Source organism: Hesperophylax consimilis, chromosome 28 (genome assembly GCF_061612785.1).
Source record: "Hesperophylax consimilis isolate HC1 chromosome 28, BYU_Hcon_1.0, whole genome shotgun sequence".
NCBI classification, from domain to species: domain Eukaryota; kingdom Metazoa; phylum Arthropoda; class Insecta; order Trichoptera; family Limnephilidae; genus Hesperophylax; species Hesperophylax consimilis.
In genome coordinates, this window is record NC_142863.1 from 6,133,653 (window position 1) to 6,149,605 (window position 15,953).

The 15,953-nt window shown below is 35.0% G+C and overlaps 1 protein-coding gene across 4 annotated transcripts in view; it reads left to right on the forward strand.

Moving 5' to 3' along the window:
- The window catches only part of LOC149410078 (clotting factor C-like), a 93,946-nt gene that overhangs the window by 73,378 nt on the left and 4,615 nt on the right, over positions 1-15,953 (forward strand). For 2 of the 4 annotated variants that reach the window (XM_089648515.1, XM_089648518.1), the window contains 7 exons: positions 3,932-4,162; positions 4,759-4,783; positions 8,824-9,020; positions 9,378-9,399; positions 10,515-10,717; positions 12,184-12,387; positions 13,812-13,979. In XM_089648515.1, coding sequence (XP_089504641.1) covers positions 3,932-4,162; positions 4,759-4,783; positions 8,824-9,020; positions 9,378-9,399; positions 10,515-10,717; positions 12,184-12,387; positions 13,812-13,979 — 1,050 coding nt within the window. The remainder of the gene's footprint in view (positions 1-3,931; positions 4,163-4,758; positions 4,784-8,823; positions 9,021-9,377; positions 9,400-10,514; positions 10,718-12,183; positions 12,388-13,811; positions 13,980-15,953) is intronic. The other 2 variants (XM_089648517.1, XM_089648519.1) reach the window with 2 other exon arrangements.

Sequence of the window (15,953 nt, forward strand, 5' to 3'; positions counted from 1 at the left end):
CATGTAATATACATACGATAAATTTATGGCGTTAGTTGTCGGCGCCATCCATATATATATATATTTTGGAAGGGAAAGGAGAAACGGAAATGAATTTGTTCAAGCTAAAGTTGGCTCCTCCGCTTACCAAACAAATCTGATGGATGATACTTAGAACAAGGCAATCTATCTCTACGTGTCTAGATATCCAAACCGGCTGGGTCTGACGGGCTTTCGCGGGGTCTTCCCTTGTTCCAATTGGCAACCTTCACGCCAGAATAAAGAAAACCAGGTCTTCATACCAATTTCAAAAATGCCCCAACCTCATTACACCTCCAGGAAAATCTACTTTACTGAATGTAGAAGGGGAAAACCATGACATCCCTTGTCACGAATCTAGTCGCGAAAATGTGACACGTAAGGTCTCAAGTTACATACCACTTCCAGAAAACGCTGTAAACTCCACGTCCTCCGGAACTTACATCCCTTTCTAGGTCAATAACACAGATAACAGACGACGATCTTGTCGACATTATGTCTGCTTCTATGGATAAGTTGCGTGCTTACCCATTCTGCCAATTATCATGTGAGATATATGTAAGGTTTACTCGAGATGTCAAATTTAGGATGAGGACTGTCTGTATTTTTATATTTAGTTCCAGTAATTATTTTATGAGATTACTAGTTCCCTCGTGTATTAGTTATGGATATCTTCTATTGAATACCTATCCTCTCAGGTAGGTATAAACGGATAATTGGTTTGATTTTTTCATTTAATTTTATGAGGCTGCTTACCTCACGAAAAGGGATCTGTTGAGAAAAGTTGTTCGGTTGGTAGTTTTATTTCGGAGATTGCCATCTCCCCCTTTTGACTCTAGATTTGTTCTTATGTATCCCAATTTGTAAATTAGGAAGTCGAATAACAGATGATAAGTATTCATTTTTGTTCCGTTTGGTTGCATCCGATTGCTTTCTATTCGGGCGGTCATACGCTAGCAAAACTCCCTCCCATTCGACTGAGTGTACCCTGCCGTAGCCTAAACGCCTCTATCCCGTCGCTGGTAGTGTTCGCTGTTTCGTCAAAACCAGATGCTTAATGACTTTAGACAAACTCTTCAATTTGCGCAAAGATCGTACAATGTTACATCTATGTTTTTGAATGTGGGTTTGTTTTGTTAAATGTGCATCCTATATCCCCGTAGAGTCTGTTCCAATTGTACGCCAGTGTTGTGGTAGGTACTCTGTAGATAGGTATTTTTATACTGCGAATTTATATCGGTTGTCCTTATTTGTAATCGGTATTTAATGTTTCGTCTGCGATTCAATACCTATCGCAGGGACAACGTCATGATTTGATTCGTAATGTTTTAAAAGGATAACAGATCGGCAGGTAGGTAATTTTTTAATATGACCCCCGGACCAAGGCATTCCCTTAACTAATGTTATCGGCCCACATATGAAAAGGTCATTGGCCCGTCTCCTTCTTTCAGCTGATAGATAATCCTGTCTGGCGTATTCCTGTAATGAAAACATTATTTGGATGGCAGGTGTTGTAAACCTGGTTCCTGTTCCTCGGTTGCACCCGTCCTTTAAAGGGTCTTCTGAAATTTAATAAATAATATAAAGAAACTCACCCTGTCAGCCATTTCCCAATCCCAGTATGAAGCTTACTTGGTTCTACCCTACATAGCTAAATCAGTTTAGTTTAACTTCTCTCTCGGCATTCCTTCCTCCTTTTAGCGAAGTCCTTGCAATTTGCTCAGTTTTATGGTCTCCTACCCACGTCTATAGAAGAGTAATTAAATAATCCTGTAAATAAAATTGTACCTCCCTAAAACTTCTGTCAGGATTCGAACCCGCAGTCTTATAATTTATCCCAGAGCTACATAACCTCTTATTTAATGATTTGTTTGATTCTTTGGTTTACGGTCTCTGTGGATAGGATGCCGACTCGTTAATTATTAATTCCTCCCTAGCTCGATTAACCGATATGGTAAACACTTCCTGCTGCTAAATACGTTCATTTTGTTTTAAGACGCAATTATTATTATTATTTCTATGTTTTTAAGATAAGTAATTTAGTTTGAAATGTTTACAAAATCACGTTTAAATTAACACATTTTATAATATAATCGCGATCGCACAACATTTAATTGTATCCTCACTGAGTCCAACCATTTTCACTTCACATAAACACCGGTTCAATAATATTTCACACTAATTTAATATTTAACGATACTTTTTGATCTGAATTCACTAACTAAGAGCAATTTCACACACTTTTTCAATCACCACTGATTGAATTCATTTCTCCGAGCTCTCTCCCTATTGAAGTTTAAACCCCGACTGTCTTCGTCCTCGCAATATCCTCTCTTTCTCCCTTCCCGTGGGAACGTGTTTACTTTAAAACACTTCAATCAATTCTCCCAACTCACGTCTAAAAGAGTTCATCTTATTTTCAAAACACCCTGCAAGGTCTACAATTCCGTGGCAAAGAATTCATAACTCTGTTTGAAGGGCACGCCTGTCGCATTTTATGTTGTTAATCTAAACAATTTTTTTTTGGAGTACGTACGTCTCGTTTATATTATGTATGTGTTCAAACCATCACAGGCGTAGCCATGTGGACCTTATCAATCCCGCAGGGGAATGAATGGAGCGGGCATTCGTTGACCACATTTTGGTGGTCTGCACCGCACCACATTCACACATCGCCGACTCTTTGAGGCCCCATCTGTGCATCATGTGGGCACAGCGGCTATGGGAGCACCCTTACCTATTGATGGCGGACCAGGTTTTGCGAAGCAATGAGAACCCAGGCTGTCTCTCTGTGGGGTACTGTATGAGATGGGCATTTCCCACGTCCGAGTTTATTGAACCAGAATTGCAACTCTGGTCCGAGTTAATTGACCCAGAGTTACAATCATAGACAGACCCACATTCGAAATTAGTATGTTTAATGATGATTTGATTAAAACGTTGCTTTAATTGTAGTTTTCAGATACCAAATCTGGATTGTAGGGTACTTTGTATTACCATTATATGTTTCAATTTTGAATTTAATTGTTTTCATTAGTTAGATATTTTGTTTATGCAGATGATACGGCACTCATTATATGACACGAAAACCTGATTATGATTGATAAATAACAAATAATTATCAGCAATAATTAGTCGCCTGAAATATCCATACAAATTGAAAATATCTCCTGAGTAAAAATAAATGTCGCCGACGAGTATTGAACCTGCACCTTCTGATGTCTGATCAGACGCTCTAGACCACTGAGCTACGTTGGCTTATTATAATTTATTATCTTTTGTGCTATGGATAATAAATCTTGTCTTACAAACATTAGTTTATAATTTAAAAAAAAAAAAATTATTGATGCAGCAAGATTTTAAAGCCCTACTGAAATGGTCTCATAATGAAGGTCACATAATAAATGCCAAAAAACTAAAATAATGCACATAAGATCTCCATCCGCACGATGTTATGTAATGCCTTCGCTATACACACACATTTGACTGTATACATAAAAAAAATGTATTGCCCTGCTCATGTGGAACCACTGATATGGTCAAACGTTATGGATAAGTTTGGGTATAACTATTGACTGCTACATGAAATGGAATGCACATATTAGTAATGTAACCCACTAAAAAATATATTATGCTCGATTACAAATACAGCGGATAGAAAAGGAGAAAGAAAGAATCAAGACAAAATACAACACGGCAAGAATTTCGTTTCTACGTTTTTGTATGTTTTTACAAAATGTTGTTGTAAATATTCTTTTGTTTTTTTTTTTAATGTTAATTGTAGCTGACGTTATTTACGACATTATACTCGATGAATGGAGGTATATCTGGTCGGTTGCTTGTCGATAACACGTATTACCATTTTTTGTACTTTTTGTGGAGGACATATTTGATACATGTGTTTTTATTCCAGTACCATGCTTGGTTCCATTTGACTATACTTTTACAACCGATTGCACTACCCAACCATTAGACAGTCATAATGGAACCATCCAGTGCAACTCCAGCATGTCACATGGTTCAAATTTAATCTCAACTTGCAAACGTGGATATCATCGTCCAACAGATATCATAAAGAAAAACCATACTTGCCACATTGGGAAATGGAGTCCTCCAATCTTTGAATGCACGGAAATTGTAACAGGTCAGTGGGAAATTTATATTTCATTAATTTTTCCAAATATTCATATGTCGTATATGTAGTTGAAATCTGCTTAAATCTATCAACAGCCGCATTGGCAATATTGTTTGTAAATTTTTAAAACTGCCACATGCTTGTATGAATTATGCATTGCTTAAGAATAGCAGCTTTAAATAAATTATGTTATTTTATCAGTGCAATTTGTTTCACACAATTTGAACACTCGTCAAGTTATTGACAAGTTCTGTTATTTTTTCACCCTGGGTCAGTTGTTTCACAAAACCGGAATACTAACGGAACTTGAATAGAACATTCAACGATCTTGAAAATTAACTTTGAAATGTGAAAATCGTTCAAATTGTATAAAACAACTGGTTCAACTGTAACTAAATTTAGCTTCTTAATTTGTGTTGTTTTTTCCCTTTCCTGTAATTGAGTGGGTAGTTTAGGGTAATTTCAATGCTGACAGTAATAGAGAACTACCGAAAGGATACTCTTAACCTGTTGAAATAATAGAGAACTACCGAAAGGATACTCCCTATTAAAATAATAGAGAACTACCGAATGCGTACTCTTAACCTTATTCTGCTTTATTACAGATACTCTACCACATAAAAAAACCAGGTAACAGCATTTTTTTATTATCTTATATTGAAATTGTTGAAGTAAGGTGACATAATTTTTTTTATCTTATATTTTTAAACAAAAATATCTCTACCCCGCCACACGTTGTAGTGGCTCAGTCTGTCTGTGCAGATAGAAAAACAATAGAGCGTTTTAGTTTTAAGTGCAATAGATGGCGTTGTTTTAAAAAAACATGTTCTTTACCTGTCACAGGTGACATCTACGTAACATCTTAATATATAAAAATCACGTATCACTGTCAATTACTTTGTTCGTACACAGTAATCTCTTAAACCGCTTATGCGATTTCAATGAAATTTTGTCAATGTGTATGGTTAGTTCTAGCTTAAAATATAGGATAGTTTTGGACCCAAAAAAAGTAATCAAATTTGAAGATTTTATTTTAGACAAACAACCACAAATTTTAACTTCCCTGCATAGAAGACGGTCTGTGGCAGGATTACGTCTTATATTATAAAATGCATCCAAATTGTTGTATTCTAACTGGTTTCTATCGGCGTTTGGTTGTTATCGCAAAACTCGAAAAGTAGTCAACCGATATCGCTGTAAATTTCAAAGTTTTTTGTTGTTAGTACCAGGAGTGTTTATAGATGTTTAGATGGTAGAAAAAGTCGGGGACCCCCGAGTTATACTAAACGCATTATCTCAGCACCGTTATGAGATACCGAGTCGAATTAATATCGATGGAATGTAGTTTTTTAACAATCACATTGTGGTATAAAGTAGTGAATGGTGGAAAGAAAGATATTAGCAATAGCAAAGCATTGCGGGAGATCCAGCAGTAGGTATATAAAAACACACTCGCATTCGATTGCAAAATTGTTCCAAAATTTCAAAGCAATCGGTGGAGAACATTCGGAGATTTAAGATTTTGAACAAACGAACATTTACATTATTATTTAAATAGATTGTTAATTTTCAGCTTCATAGCCCTGATATATTATGTTGATTAACGTATGTATTATTGTGACAATTATGCTGCTGTTTCAGGCTACATTTCTATTATAATAATAATCATTTCTAGGTTAACTAATGTTATAAATAGATTGACTACATAGGTAACTCCTATTGTATTTTAGCTGATGGTCTTTTTAATGTGCTTCTGTTGAAATATAAATCTGTTCTAGTAAAACATTTTAGCACGGTATATTTTAACGAGGTGACTGCATACCAGGAATTTAGTTTTTTAGTTTCTTCTTCGTTAACTCTGTGCGAACATATATATTTTTTTCTTTTGACTTGTATACTTAATTTTTTTTTCTTTTTTCTTTGTTGTGATATGACTTATTTGTTAATACATCTATTTTAATTTAACTTTTGTTTTCGGTAATAACTTTAGCGGCCCGTTCATATACTTAACTTTGAAATACTTTTGACAATGGATGTTTCGTTCGATTTGTACGAATATAATATGTGTTATATTTTTTTAAAAGATCGGTTTAAATTTTACTTTTGTTTTCGTGAATGACTGGAATCTTGGAAGAGGAAATCAACCCACTTTCCGAGATTCGATCGAGTTGTAACTCGGTAGACAGATTCGTTGTCGATGACAATGCATTAATAAACTTTTGTCGGCAATCACGCACATACACGCGGACGTATACGCATTTCTCTGAAATTCGAACACATTACGCAATGAATTTCGGTCTTATCCGATCGGGATTTGGCTCGGTTGGTGGATTTGTTCGGTTGACTCCGGTTCCTGGGGAGGAAGTTTCAATCCTCAGTCAACCCATTTTTTTTGTTTTAAATTTTAAAAAACATTCGAAAATAGATGTATTAGAGAAAAAACTTTGAAAAACTTGATTTTTTTAGGATTTTTTCCATAGAATCAAGTTTAAGTATTTGAGTCAAACCTAAGGGTGTAATTTGTTCTCTTATAGAAAAAGGTAATAAATAGGAGAAAAAAATATTCAATGAAAAAACGTGAGGAAAGGAACTTAAAAGACACAGAAAATATAAAACAATTGGTTTGACGAAAACCTCCTGTCATTAAATAGTGATAAAACATATGTTATTCCATTCGATAATAATACTAACAATTTACCTTCAAATCTTCAAATAATCTCACAGACCATTCTCTAACACAATACGATTATAATCACTGTCCACCAGCATGTTCAATTCTGAAAACAGTGGATAAATGTATATTTCTAGGTCAAAAATCTGAAAAGGAAAGATCACATCTGTAATACAATAAAGAAAATTAGAAATTTCTTATCAACGAAAAATCTAGACAGTATCCCATTATCAGTTGGAAAGCAGCTTACAAAACGTGTCTGATACCCATAGAAATTGTTCAATAACTCTTAATTAAAACTCCACTAAAGCATAGAGATATATCGAATTGCACTGAACGCGTATTCGAAGAATTCAAAGTTCCTCTACTGTTTCACAGAATTTGAACAATTCATCAAATTTGGAAGTTGATTTGTTGAATGAAGTTGTATGAAGGTTCTTTCAAGTTCAGTTATTTTATCATTGCTGTCCAATTGGTGAAATAATAAAATAACCAGTCCTTAAAAACTTATTTGTAAAAAATTCGATTATTCAAATTATAAAAGAAAAAGATACAATCTCCATCATAACTGAAAATCGTACTAGACTCAAATATAAATTTGAATAGCCTGTACTAAACATTTATTTTGCCCGACACCGTTATACGCACAGGGGAAAATGTTGTTTTAATAAATTACCAGATGAAATCAGTATTCAACATAAAATACAAATATTGAACTCTATCAAAATATATTTTAGAGAAATCAAGAATCCTGTAATATTGTATATATTCTGAACGATATTTTTTCTCTCTCTAAATATGTAAACATATTTTTTATTTAAATTCAATATTATGTTTACGATGTAATCATAACTACAACCACTGGAACTTATTTGACCACAAAGAATAGTACAAAACGAAAGATACAAGATAAGCCATTGAAAAACTCATTATTTTCTTTTGCACAAAAGTTTTATTAATAAAATTTGAAAAAAGAACATAAATACGCCCGGTCAGATCTGTCCTTCAGATGCGCTTATGGAATGTGATGTTTATTTCTAGTAATGTCTTTCCGAGGATACTCTCTTACGCTCAATAAAATTAAAACTAATTATCTAGCCTTTTCAATAAACTCAAGAGGTCAACCGGGTAAAAAATACACTCTAAAATTGCACGAGTGTCAAAACAATAAGTCACATTGCTCTTGCCCTATTATAACAAAGGCAAAAAGTATTAAGTAAACCGAAAAAAACGAAAACCTTAGATGGGACATACACATAAATGAACTCACTAAAAAGCTTACGAGACTTGTATATTTCTTCAAAAACCTAAGAAACATACTACCTAGGAAAGACATCAAAAAATTATTTTATGCTTTAGTTCATTCCCGTCTTGAGTACGGAATTCTAGTATGGGGATCTGCTACAGCAAATAATATTAACCACTTAGATATTGCTCAGAAGAGCATTATAAAAACCATACTAAAATTACCCATCAGAACCCCCTCAAAAGATATTTTCAAGTGTTTTGACATTCTAAATTTAAAACAAATATATGCCCAGAATATTTTAATACATCATTTTAAAAACAGAAAATCTCCTAATGAAACTCGGATACATGATACAAGAGCCTCAAAAAGGGATATACGAGATGTTCCAAAATTCAAGACAAGTTTTGGCCAAAGAAACCACATATATCTGGCAACCAAACTTTACAACATCCTTCCTCCAAGTTTGAAAAAGATAGAAAAGATAAATAAGCTTAAGGAAAAAATCAAAACATGGGTGAAAGAAATTAATGCAGACATACTAGAAGATGTACTAAAAACATCATAGAAACTAAATAACAGAAAATCAAAGAAATCTACCAGTCCGCCTCAGCACAGGACTACCTAGTGAGGAGGACTAAGAAGAAACCTAGAAGAAAAATAGATTTGTAAATAATGTAACTCTCATCAAACCTTATAAAATAGACACTAATAAAAAACAAAAAAATAAAAATAAAAATTATCTCCTTTCAGTTTCGGTTGTCCGCTGCCCCCGGCTCCAAGCAACGGCAACTACACCGTGTCCAATTACCCTGAACCCATCGTGCCTGGAGATCTGGTGAATCACTACACCGTGCTGACATTCTCATGCATCGGGAACTCCGACCCACCGCTTCAGTACTCCTATTGCCAGGAAGACAACCAGTGGACAGAGATGGGGAAGTGTGTCAGTATGTTGAAGCACTTGTTCTTGTTCTATCTGTTCCTCTTCAAGTTGTTAAACTTGTTCTTCTGCGTGTGCTTCCAATCTTCGGACCTTCCTTGCTACTCTCCATTCTTTTTCGGTCTGCCTCTAACTCTCCAGATATTCCTATAAAAAAAAAACGTTTTCCAAAATTACCAAGTATAGTATTATACTACTCCGAAGAAGCTGCGGTTGTAGGGAAGCCCGGTCGGCATTAAGTATAAAAAATAAAAGCGGTGCTTACTAATTTATTTTCAATTCTACTGTCACGTCACAAGTATCTGCTTCATATGAACAAATATCAGTTTTTCTGTTTTTAATTTATCTTGTTTTTTATTTTCAGTACCAGAGGCGGAAAAAAAAACGTAAGACATAATAATACTTTTAGACGTAATTATATCTAACTAATTAACTATCACCGCAAGAAAGTAGGCAGAGAGGACGGACCACCAAACAACTAGGTCTTGACACACACTCTTTGCCTCATTCACGTTCATACATCATCTTGTACATATTCTTCTATTATTCTGACTCTTGACATGACCCGAGTCAGGTATCTGATTGACTTGATTTTTCCATGTATTCCTCGGGCGTCCCCCACTTATTCTACCATTCATATTAGTGTCATATATTCTTCGTACACTGCTTTCTTCGTTTATTCGCTCTACATGCCAAACCATTTAAGCGTACTTTTCCGAATCTTACTCATAACGCTTACATCAGCCTTGTTGCATTCTTTGTGGATCTCAAGATTTCTCACACGATCATTCATGGTTTTACCACACATACTCCTCAGGGATCTCATTTCAGTCTACCTTAATTCTTCCTCTGACAGTTCTAATGTTTTTTTTTATAAAGGAAGACACTTTTTATAAAAAATAACTCAAGACGCCCAATGTCCAGGTATACAGTATTAGTAGGCAGTATGAGAGTGCATACATATTGTTAGCTATATAACTGGATTATATCTCATCTCCGCCAATTAGTGCTGCTGCAAATTTTTATTAAGATGAAAATAAAAAAGTAACAAGTATTATAAGAGAAATATAAAGATGAGAATGTGACTTGGCCTACAGAGAATGTGCTGAGCGATTGGACCAGCTACAAGCGAGACTCGCCGTCCGAGCCCCTTGGCCAGCTTCTCGAATATGCCCTCAAAGAATGTATTAGAATTGAGTGGGAAATAACCCGAAGACCCTATGGAAAAAAATGATTAATTCGATCCCCCACAGTCAATCTTCATCAGGTTAGGTATCATCACTCCATCGTGGAGTGCTAGCTTCGCTTCTTTGGAAATTTTTTTGCGTCAACCGCGGTCAGTCCTCCGAGAGAAAATTATTAAAAACATTTATTAAAAATACTAGACTGTTGACACTGGAGGTTATCCACCGCTTACCCGCCCTGGTATAAGTAACAGATGGTTACTCCTTCAGGGCTCTGAATGGCTCTAGAATGTTTACAGTGCTAAATCATTTCTCAGTTCTGGATGTGAGCTTCCAAGTTTTCCAAAAAACGGCCAGTACGAAGTATTGAACTACGAAGAAGAGCTGGTTCCGGGAAGGCTGGTGTATCCCTTCCCCGTACTTTTGTACTCCTGCAACAAGGACTATAGTCTGTCAACTGAGAGCTTCGTGTCTCTTTGCTTTGGGAACAACACCTGGTCCATCTCGCCTATCTGTTACAGTAAGTAATTTTTATGAAACCTATTTTTTTGATCAACTCAACGTATCGCCTATAAAGTTTTTTGGAAGTGAATGACAGTGTCAGTGAGAAGTTTTTTTGAAAAAGAGTTTTTTAAGACTTACACTTGCTGACCTCCTTTTTGGCGACCAACCAAATACTTTCCGTCCATCACATTTATTTAAGCGGGAGTTTCAGTTGTTGGAATAAGTGAACTTTTCTGAACTTTTTATATTATCAATTAAAAATTAACTACACTCAGGGCTTATCACCTTTGGGGACGTTGAGTGAGAGTTTTTTTTAAGAAATGAAGGAGAGGTAAAGTGTTGTGAAGGAAACCCGTTTGAGGGTTGGGTAGAAATCCACGGATCAATCAGTCGAGGAGTGACGAATGTATGAATCCATCCCTCCCACCGCAGTGTAAAGCAATAGGTCGAGAGACTCCTACTGGAGACGTCAAGTGGTTTCTTTCCATAGGTCTCTCCCGGTCCGGCCTGCCACACAGCTGGTGGGCAGCCGCATCGGCCGGGCCTATGCGACCTGGAGGAAGAGAGGAAGACCTGGGCCTATCATTTTTGGGATGTTGCGTGAATGGTCTTTTTTAATGAAATGAAGGAGAGGTGAAGTTTTGGGTAGGAAATCTCTGCTAAATCACCAAAGGTGTAATAAATTAAAAAGGTATGCTAATATTAAAGACGCGTTGGTGTGCCATTGTAATAATTATGTTTTCTGTAAGAAGAGATTGCATTGAAAGAATAAAAGAAAGTAAAGTTAACAATATTTATTAATTTATAATTTAGAAACATTAGACTTAATAATTTTAATAATGGTTATAATAAACTCAAGGCCTTGTGCTAGGTCGAAGATTGCTAGCAATTTGGAATTTAATTGTAACATTATTAATTACGCAAAAGTGACAAAATACCAGGAGATCAACTAACCTGTGATAAAGTATAGTGCGCCATGGGGAGATGATTAATCTCTACAAAATTTAGTAGTAATTTTAATAAGACAGTGTTCAGTCAAATAAAAGTGAAACTAACTAACGCGACCGTTTCCGTCCGAGATCCCAGAGTCTTTACAAGATGTAATCTCCAGCCGCTTGCCCGCTTGTAACCGAAGTTCCCGTTGCCGGCCAAAAACCCACCCTCTCGCGTTCAAGTCTTCTACTTTTAATTTACGACAACATTGCGGCGTTGGCAGCTAGTGTTGGTGTCGCCAGCCAACAGAGATAAACGTAATGGTTATTTCTTGCTGGCGAGGCAAATAAACTGTTAAACAGGTTGTGAACCATTTGGGGTGACCTATGGCAGAGGTGTTAGTTATCAAATTGAAATTCTGAACATTTTCAATAGTAAGTCCAATGTCATGGTTATTGAAAGAGATGGTTCAAAATTGAATTGTACTGTATTAGCTGTGAATGGTGAATTTTTGAAAAGATTATCTATATTGTACTTCTATTTTTCCAGGAAGTTGCGATTTGAAAATATCCTTTACCGTGAAGCACGTTTGTTACAACTCTTCCTACGCTAAGATAGCATGTCGTTCACCAGTTCCGCATGGCTCCCGCGTCCACTCTAGCTGCAAACCTGGACACGAGCACAGGACTAACCTTGATATTGTGACTTGCCTGGATGGACAGTTTGACAACAAAAAGCCAATTTGTAAACCAGGTAAATACTTTTCTAACTTTAGTTGCTTGTTTTCTTCTTTTTCGTGATCCCTACTCGAAGGACCAAATTGCGAACCGCCGTCCATTTCAACTCGACTGTTCACTTGCGAATTGCCCTTCTTTCTAGATAATAAACAACCTTCCATGCAAGAGATAAATAATATATGTGTTGCCGTCGTGTTGCGTTCATGTTAAACTAAAATTAACAGCATAGCTCGTCGCGTCCTGCCGATTCTGCTTAGTTATCGATGTTATTGATATGGCCATCGCAAGCCCCCTGATACTTAGCGTGCTTTATTCTCGTTTAAATGTTCCATATTTAGATTATACAGAGAGTTACTGGATAAGACAGAATAGTGACAAAATTGGACAGGTTTGGTTCATAGAGCCTATGCGTGTTGTTTGTTTGTTATTTTGCTTCACTCTTCTGAATTTATTGTGGTTGCTAAATCAACTTTCTTTACTTATACTTTTAAAACGGTATACTTTTCTTTATGCCAATCAATTATATCTTACGGTATAATAGTCGGGGGAGGATGCTCTAACACGATATTAGATCCATTAATTAAAGCTCAAAAATTGATAATGCAGACTATTTACAAAGTACACTATATTCACCCCACGAAGGACTTATTTAACGACTTCAAAGTACTCAACATAAAATCCTTATACGTCAAAAACATATCCTCCTACTATAAATTCAAACATACGAAAAAAAATATTTTTGAATCGACCCATAATACAAGATATTCCAACAAATCGAATTATACTATTCCCCCAATAAAAACCTTAATGGCACAAAAACAATTTAACTTTCTTGCTCCAAAAATATTCAATAATTTAACGTTAGAAATAAAATCAATAGCCAAATACGACAGTTTCAGGAAAGCGCTCGGGGATTTTTTGATGTGTGATTGTTATAGTGTTAGTAGCCTATTCCAAGTACTCAGATAGAGGTGTATATATTGTTTATATGCGTGAGGATGCGTCATATGGGTGTATGTATACATGTGCTGTTATATGTATAAAGGTATGTCAGCTGCTATATACACATGTGTGCTTGCATGCACACATATTAAAAATTATATATATAATTATGTACATTTTTACAATCTAATGCTAATTTACTTCTTTCTCCTTTCTAATTTCTATCTTCTACTTTTTATTACAATTTTTCCAAAATTTTAGCTTCACCTATAGTTACGAATTTCATATGTTTACACTAGATTTCATATTTCATACAAATTAATTACACTCAATTGGTCACCATGAAACAGGCAGCCGCCTAGTATGGTGATTCATTATAATCTTCTTTATGTAAATTTCATAATAATGTAACATGTATTAAATAAAAAAAATAAAAAAAAAAGAAAATGTAGCGTAAAAAGTTCAGGCATCACACGCTCCTCTTGTTTTGTTGTTTAGTGTGCGGTCTGGAGAAGTCATTCGCCATCAAGCACATGGTGAACGCTCCCGAGGTCATTCAAAACACGTTCCCCTGGCACGTGGGCATCTACCAGTTTGACTCGCGCACCAGGAAGATGAACCAGATCTGTGGAGGAAGCATCATACACGTCCGCCTCGTCGTAACGGGTAAGACTCAAACTTACTTCAAAATTATGTTATTTTACCGAGCGAAGAAACCAATTATTTTTATTATAAACTAAATGACATTGGCTAATCTACTGTTAAGTCTATTAAAGACCTTGGTGTCACTTTAGATTACAAATTTTCTTTTCGTGATCACTGCTATAAATTGTAGGGTCCTTTTAAATTAAATATCCGTTATTTGAGAACAATTCGTATAATTTTATTCACAATAAATGGACACTTCTTATGCACAACGTGAATACTTTTTACAGGGCGGTTCCTGTGTATCTTTAGGGACGGTAAAATCTTTGATTGTTTAGTGGCAAAAGAGCGTTTTTAAAGAAACCTAACCTTTTATATGAAAAAAAAGTCATATGGCCCACACACTGTTGCAGTGGACAATCTCCCACCAACCCGTATTAATTGGTCATTTATTTATTTATTATATTTTACGCCCAGAGGGCTTTTACATATATGCATAAAGGCAGTACAATAAAATTTAACATGAGAAAGAAATATACATACATACATAAATGAATTAAAAATAAAGGCATTAAAAATTTAAATTTAAAGTTCATTGAAAAATAAAAACCAAAATTTAAAGTACTGTGATCAGAGAATCACAACATTATTGTTACAGTATTGGTTCGGTATTGGTTTCGCATAGTACGAAACCGCTGTACCGGGGAATTAGCTAGTTGCAGGAGTTCGGAACTGTCCGATTTGTATTTTAATATTTTATATAAGTTAATTTTAATGATGAAAAAACTTTTTTTTTTATAACTAAATAATACTACAGATTGTGATGGTTTATAATGCTTCTATGAATCATACATTTAATTTGCTGGTGTAGTTGATAAATTTAACAATGAACTTCTTTAGTGAGAACTTGTATCATGGATAAATGATTTGATTATTTCATGTTTATATTGTATCAGTGACATATTCCATACATCTATGTGCAAATACATATTTCTAAAGTTTTGAATTCTGTGGAGTGGTATATTGAACTGCGTCCTGGTCGTAGGTCGTACCACAATAAAACGGTATTTTACTGACCTTGTGTTTCTGGCTGGCACATTCAAATTTATGAGCGCCAATAATTCAGGGCTGTCAATTGTATTATGCAAGATTTTAAATAGAAATACTAGATCGAAAAAAGTTCTTCTGTCACTCAAAGTTAATAGATTAGATAAACGTAATAGATAAGTGAAGTTTATTTGTTCTTAAGGTATTTTTAGTTTATAATTTAAAAAGCTTAGGAATTTTTTTTTGAACTCTTTCTATTGTTTGAGAATGCGCATTATAGTCGGGAGACCATACTGTTGAATTATATTAAACCTGACTTCTCACTAGTGATGTGTAAAGAAGTTTCAATGTTTTAATGTTGGTAAAATCTTTAGCCACTCTTAGTACAAAACCTAACATTTTTAAACCCTTCTTTGAAATATTTTCAATGTGAGGTATGAAGCTAAGTTTGGTGTCGAATGTAACACCTGAGTCATTTATTTGGGAAACAGATTCGAGAATGATGTTATTGATTGAGTAATTAAAATAAATCGGATTTTTTTATTTTGAAAAATCTCATAGTTGTGCATTTATTAACATTAAGGTATAGCTTATTATCGTTACACCACTGAACTAATTTGGCGAATTTGCTGAGAGAATATAACAGTCGTCCAGGCTTTGAATTGCTTTAAAAAGTTTCAAATCATCTGCAAACATAAGAACGTCGATGCCTTTAAAAATATTACAAATGTCGTTCACAAAAAATATAAATAATACAGGTCCAATGTGGGAACCTTGCGGTACCTCACTGGATGCAAAAAAATCATATAATGATTCCCCATTTAGTTTAACACTAAGTTTTCTATTTGAAAGATAGCTTATAAACCAATGCAACATATTTCCACGAACTCCAGCTTTAAACAGTTTTTCTACGAGAATAGCGTGACAAACCTTGTCGAACGCTTTGCT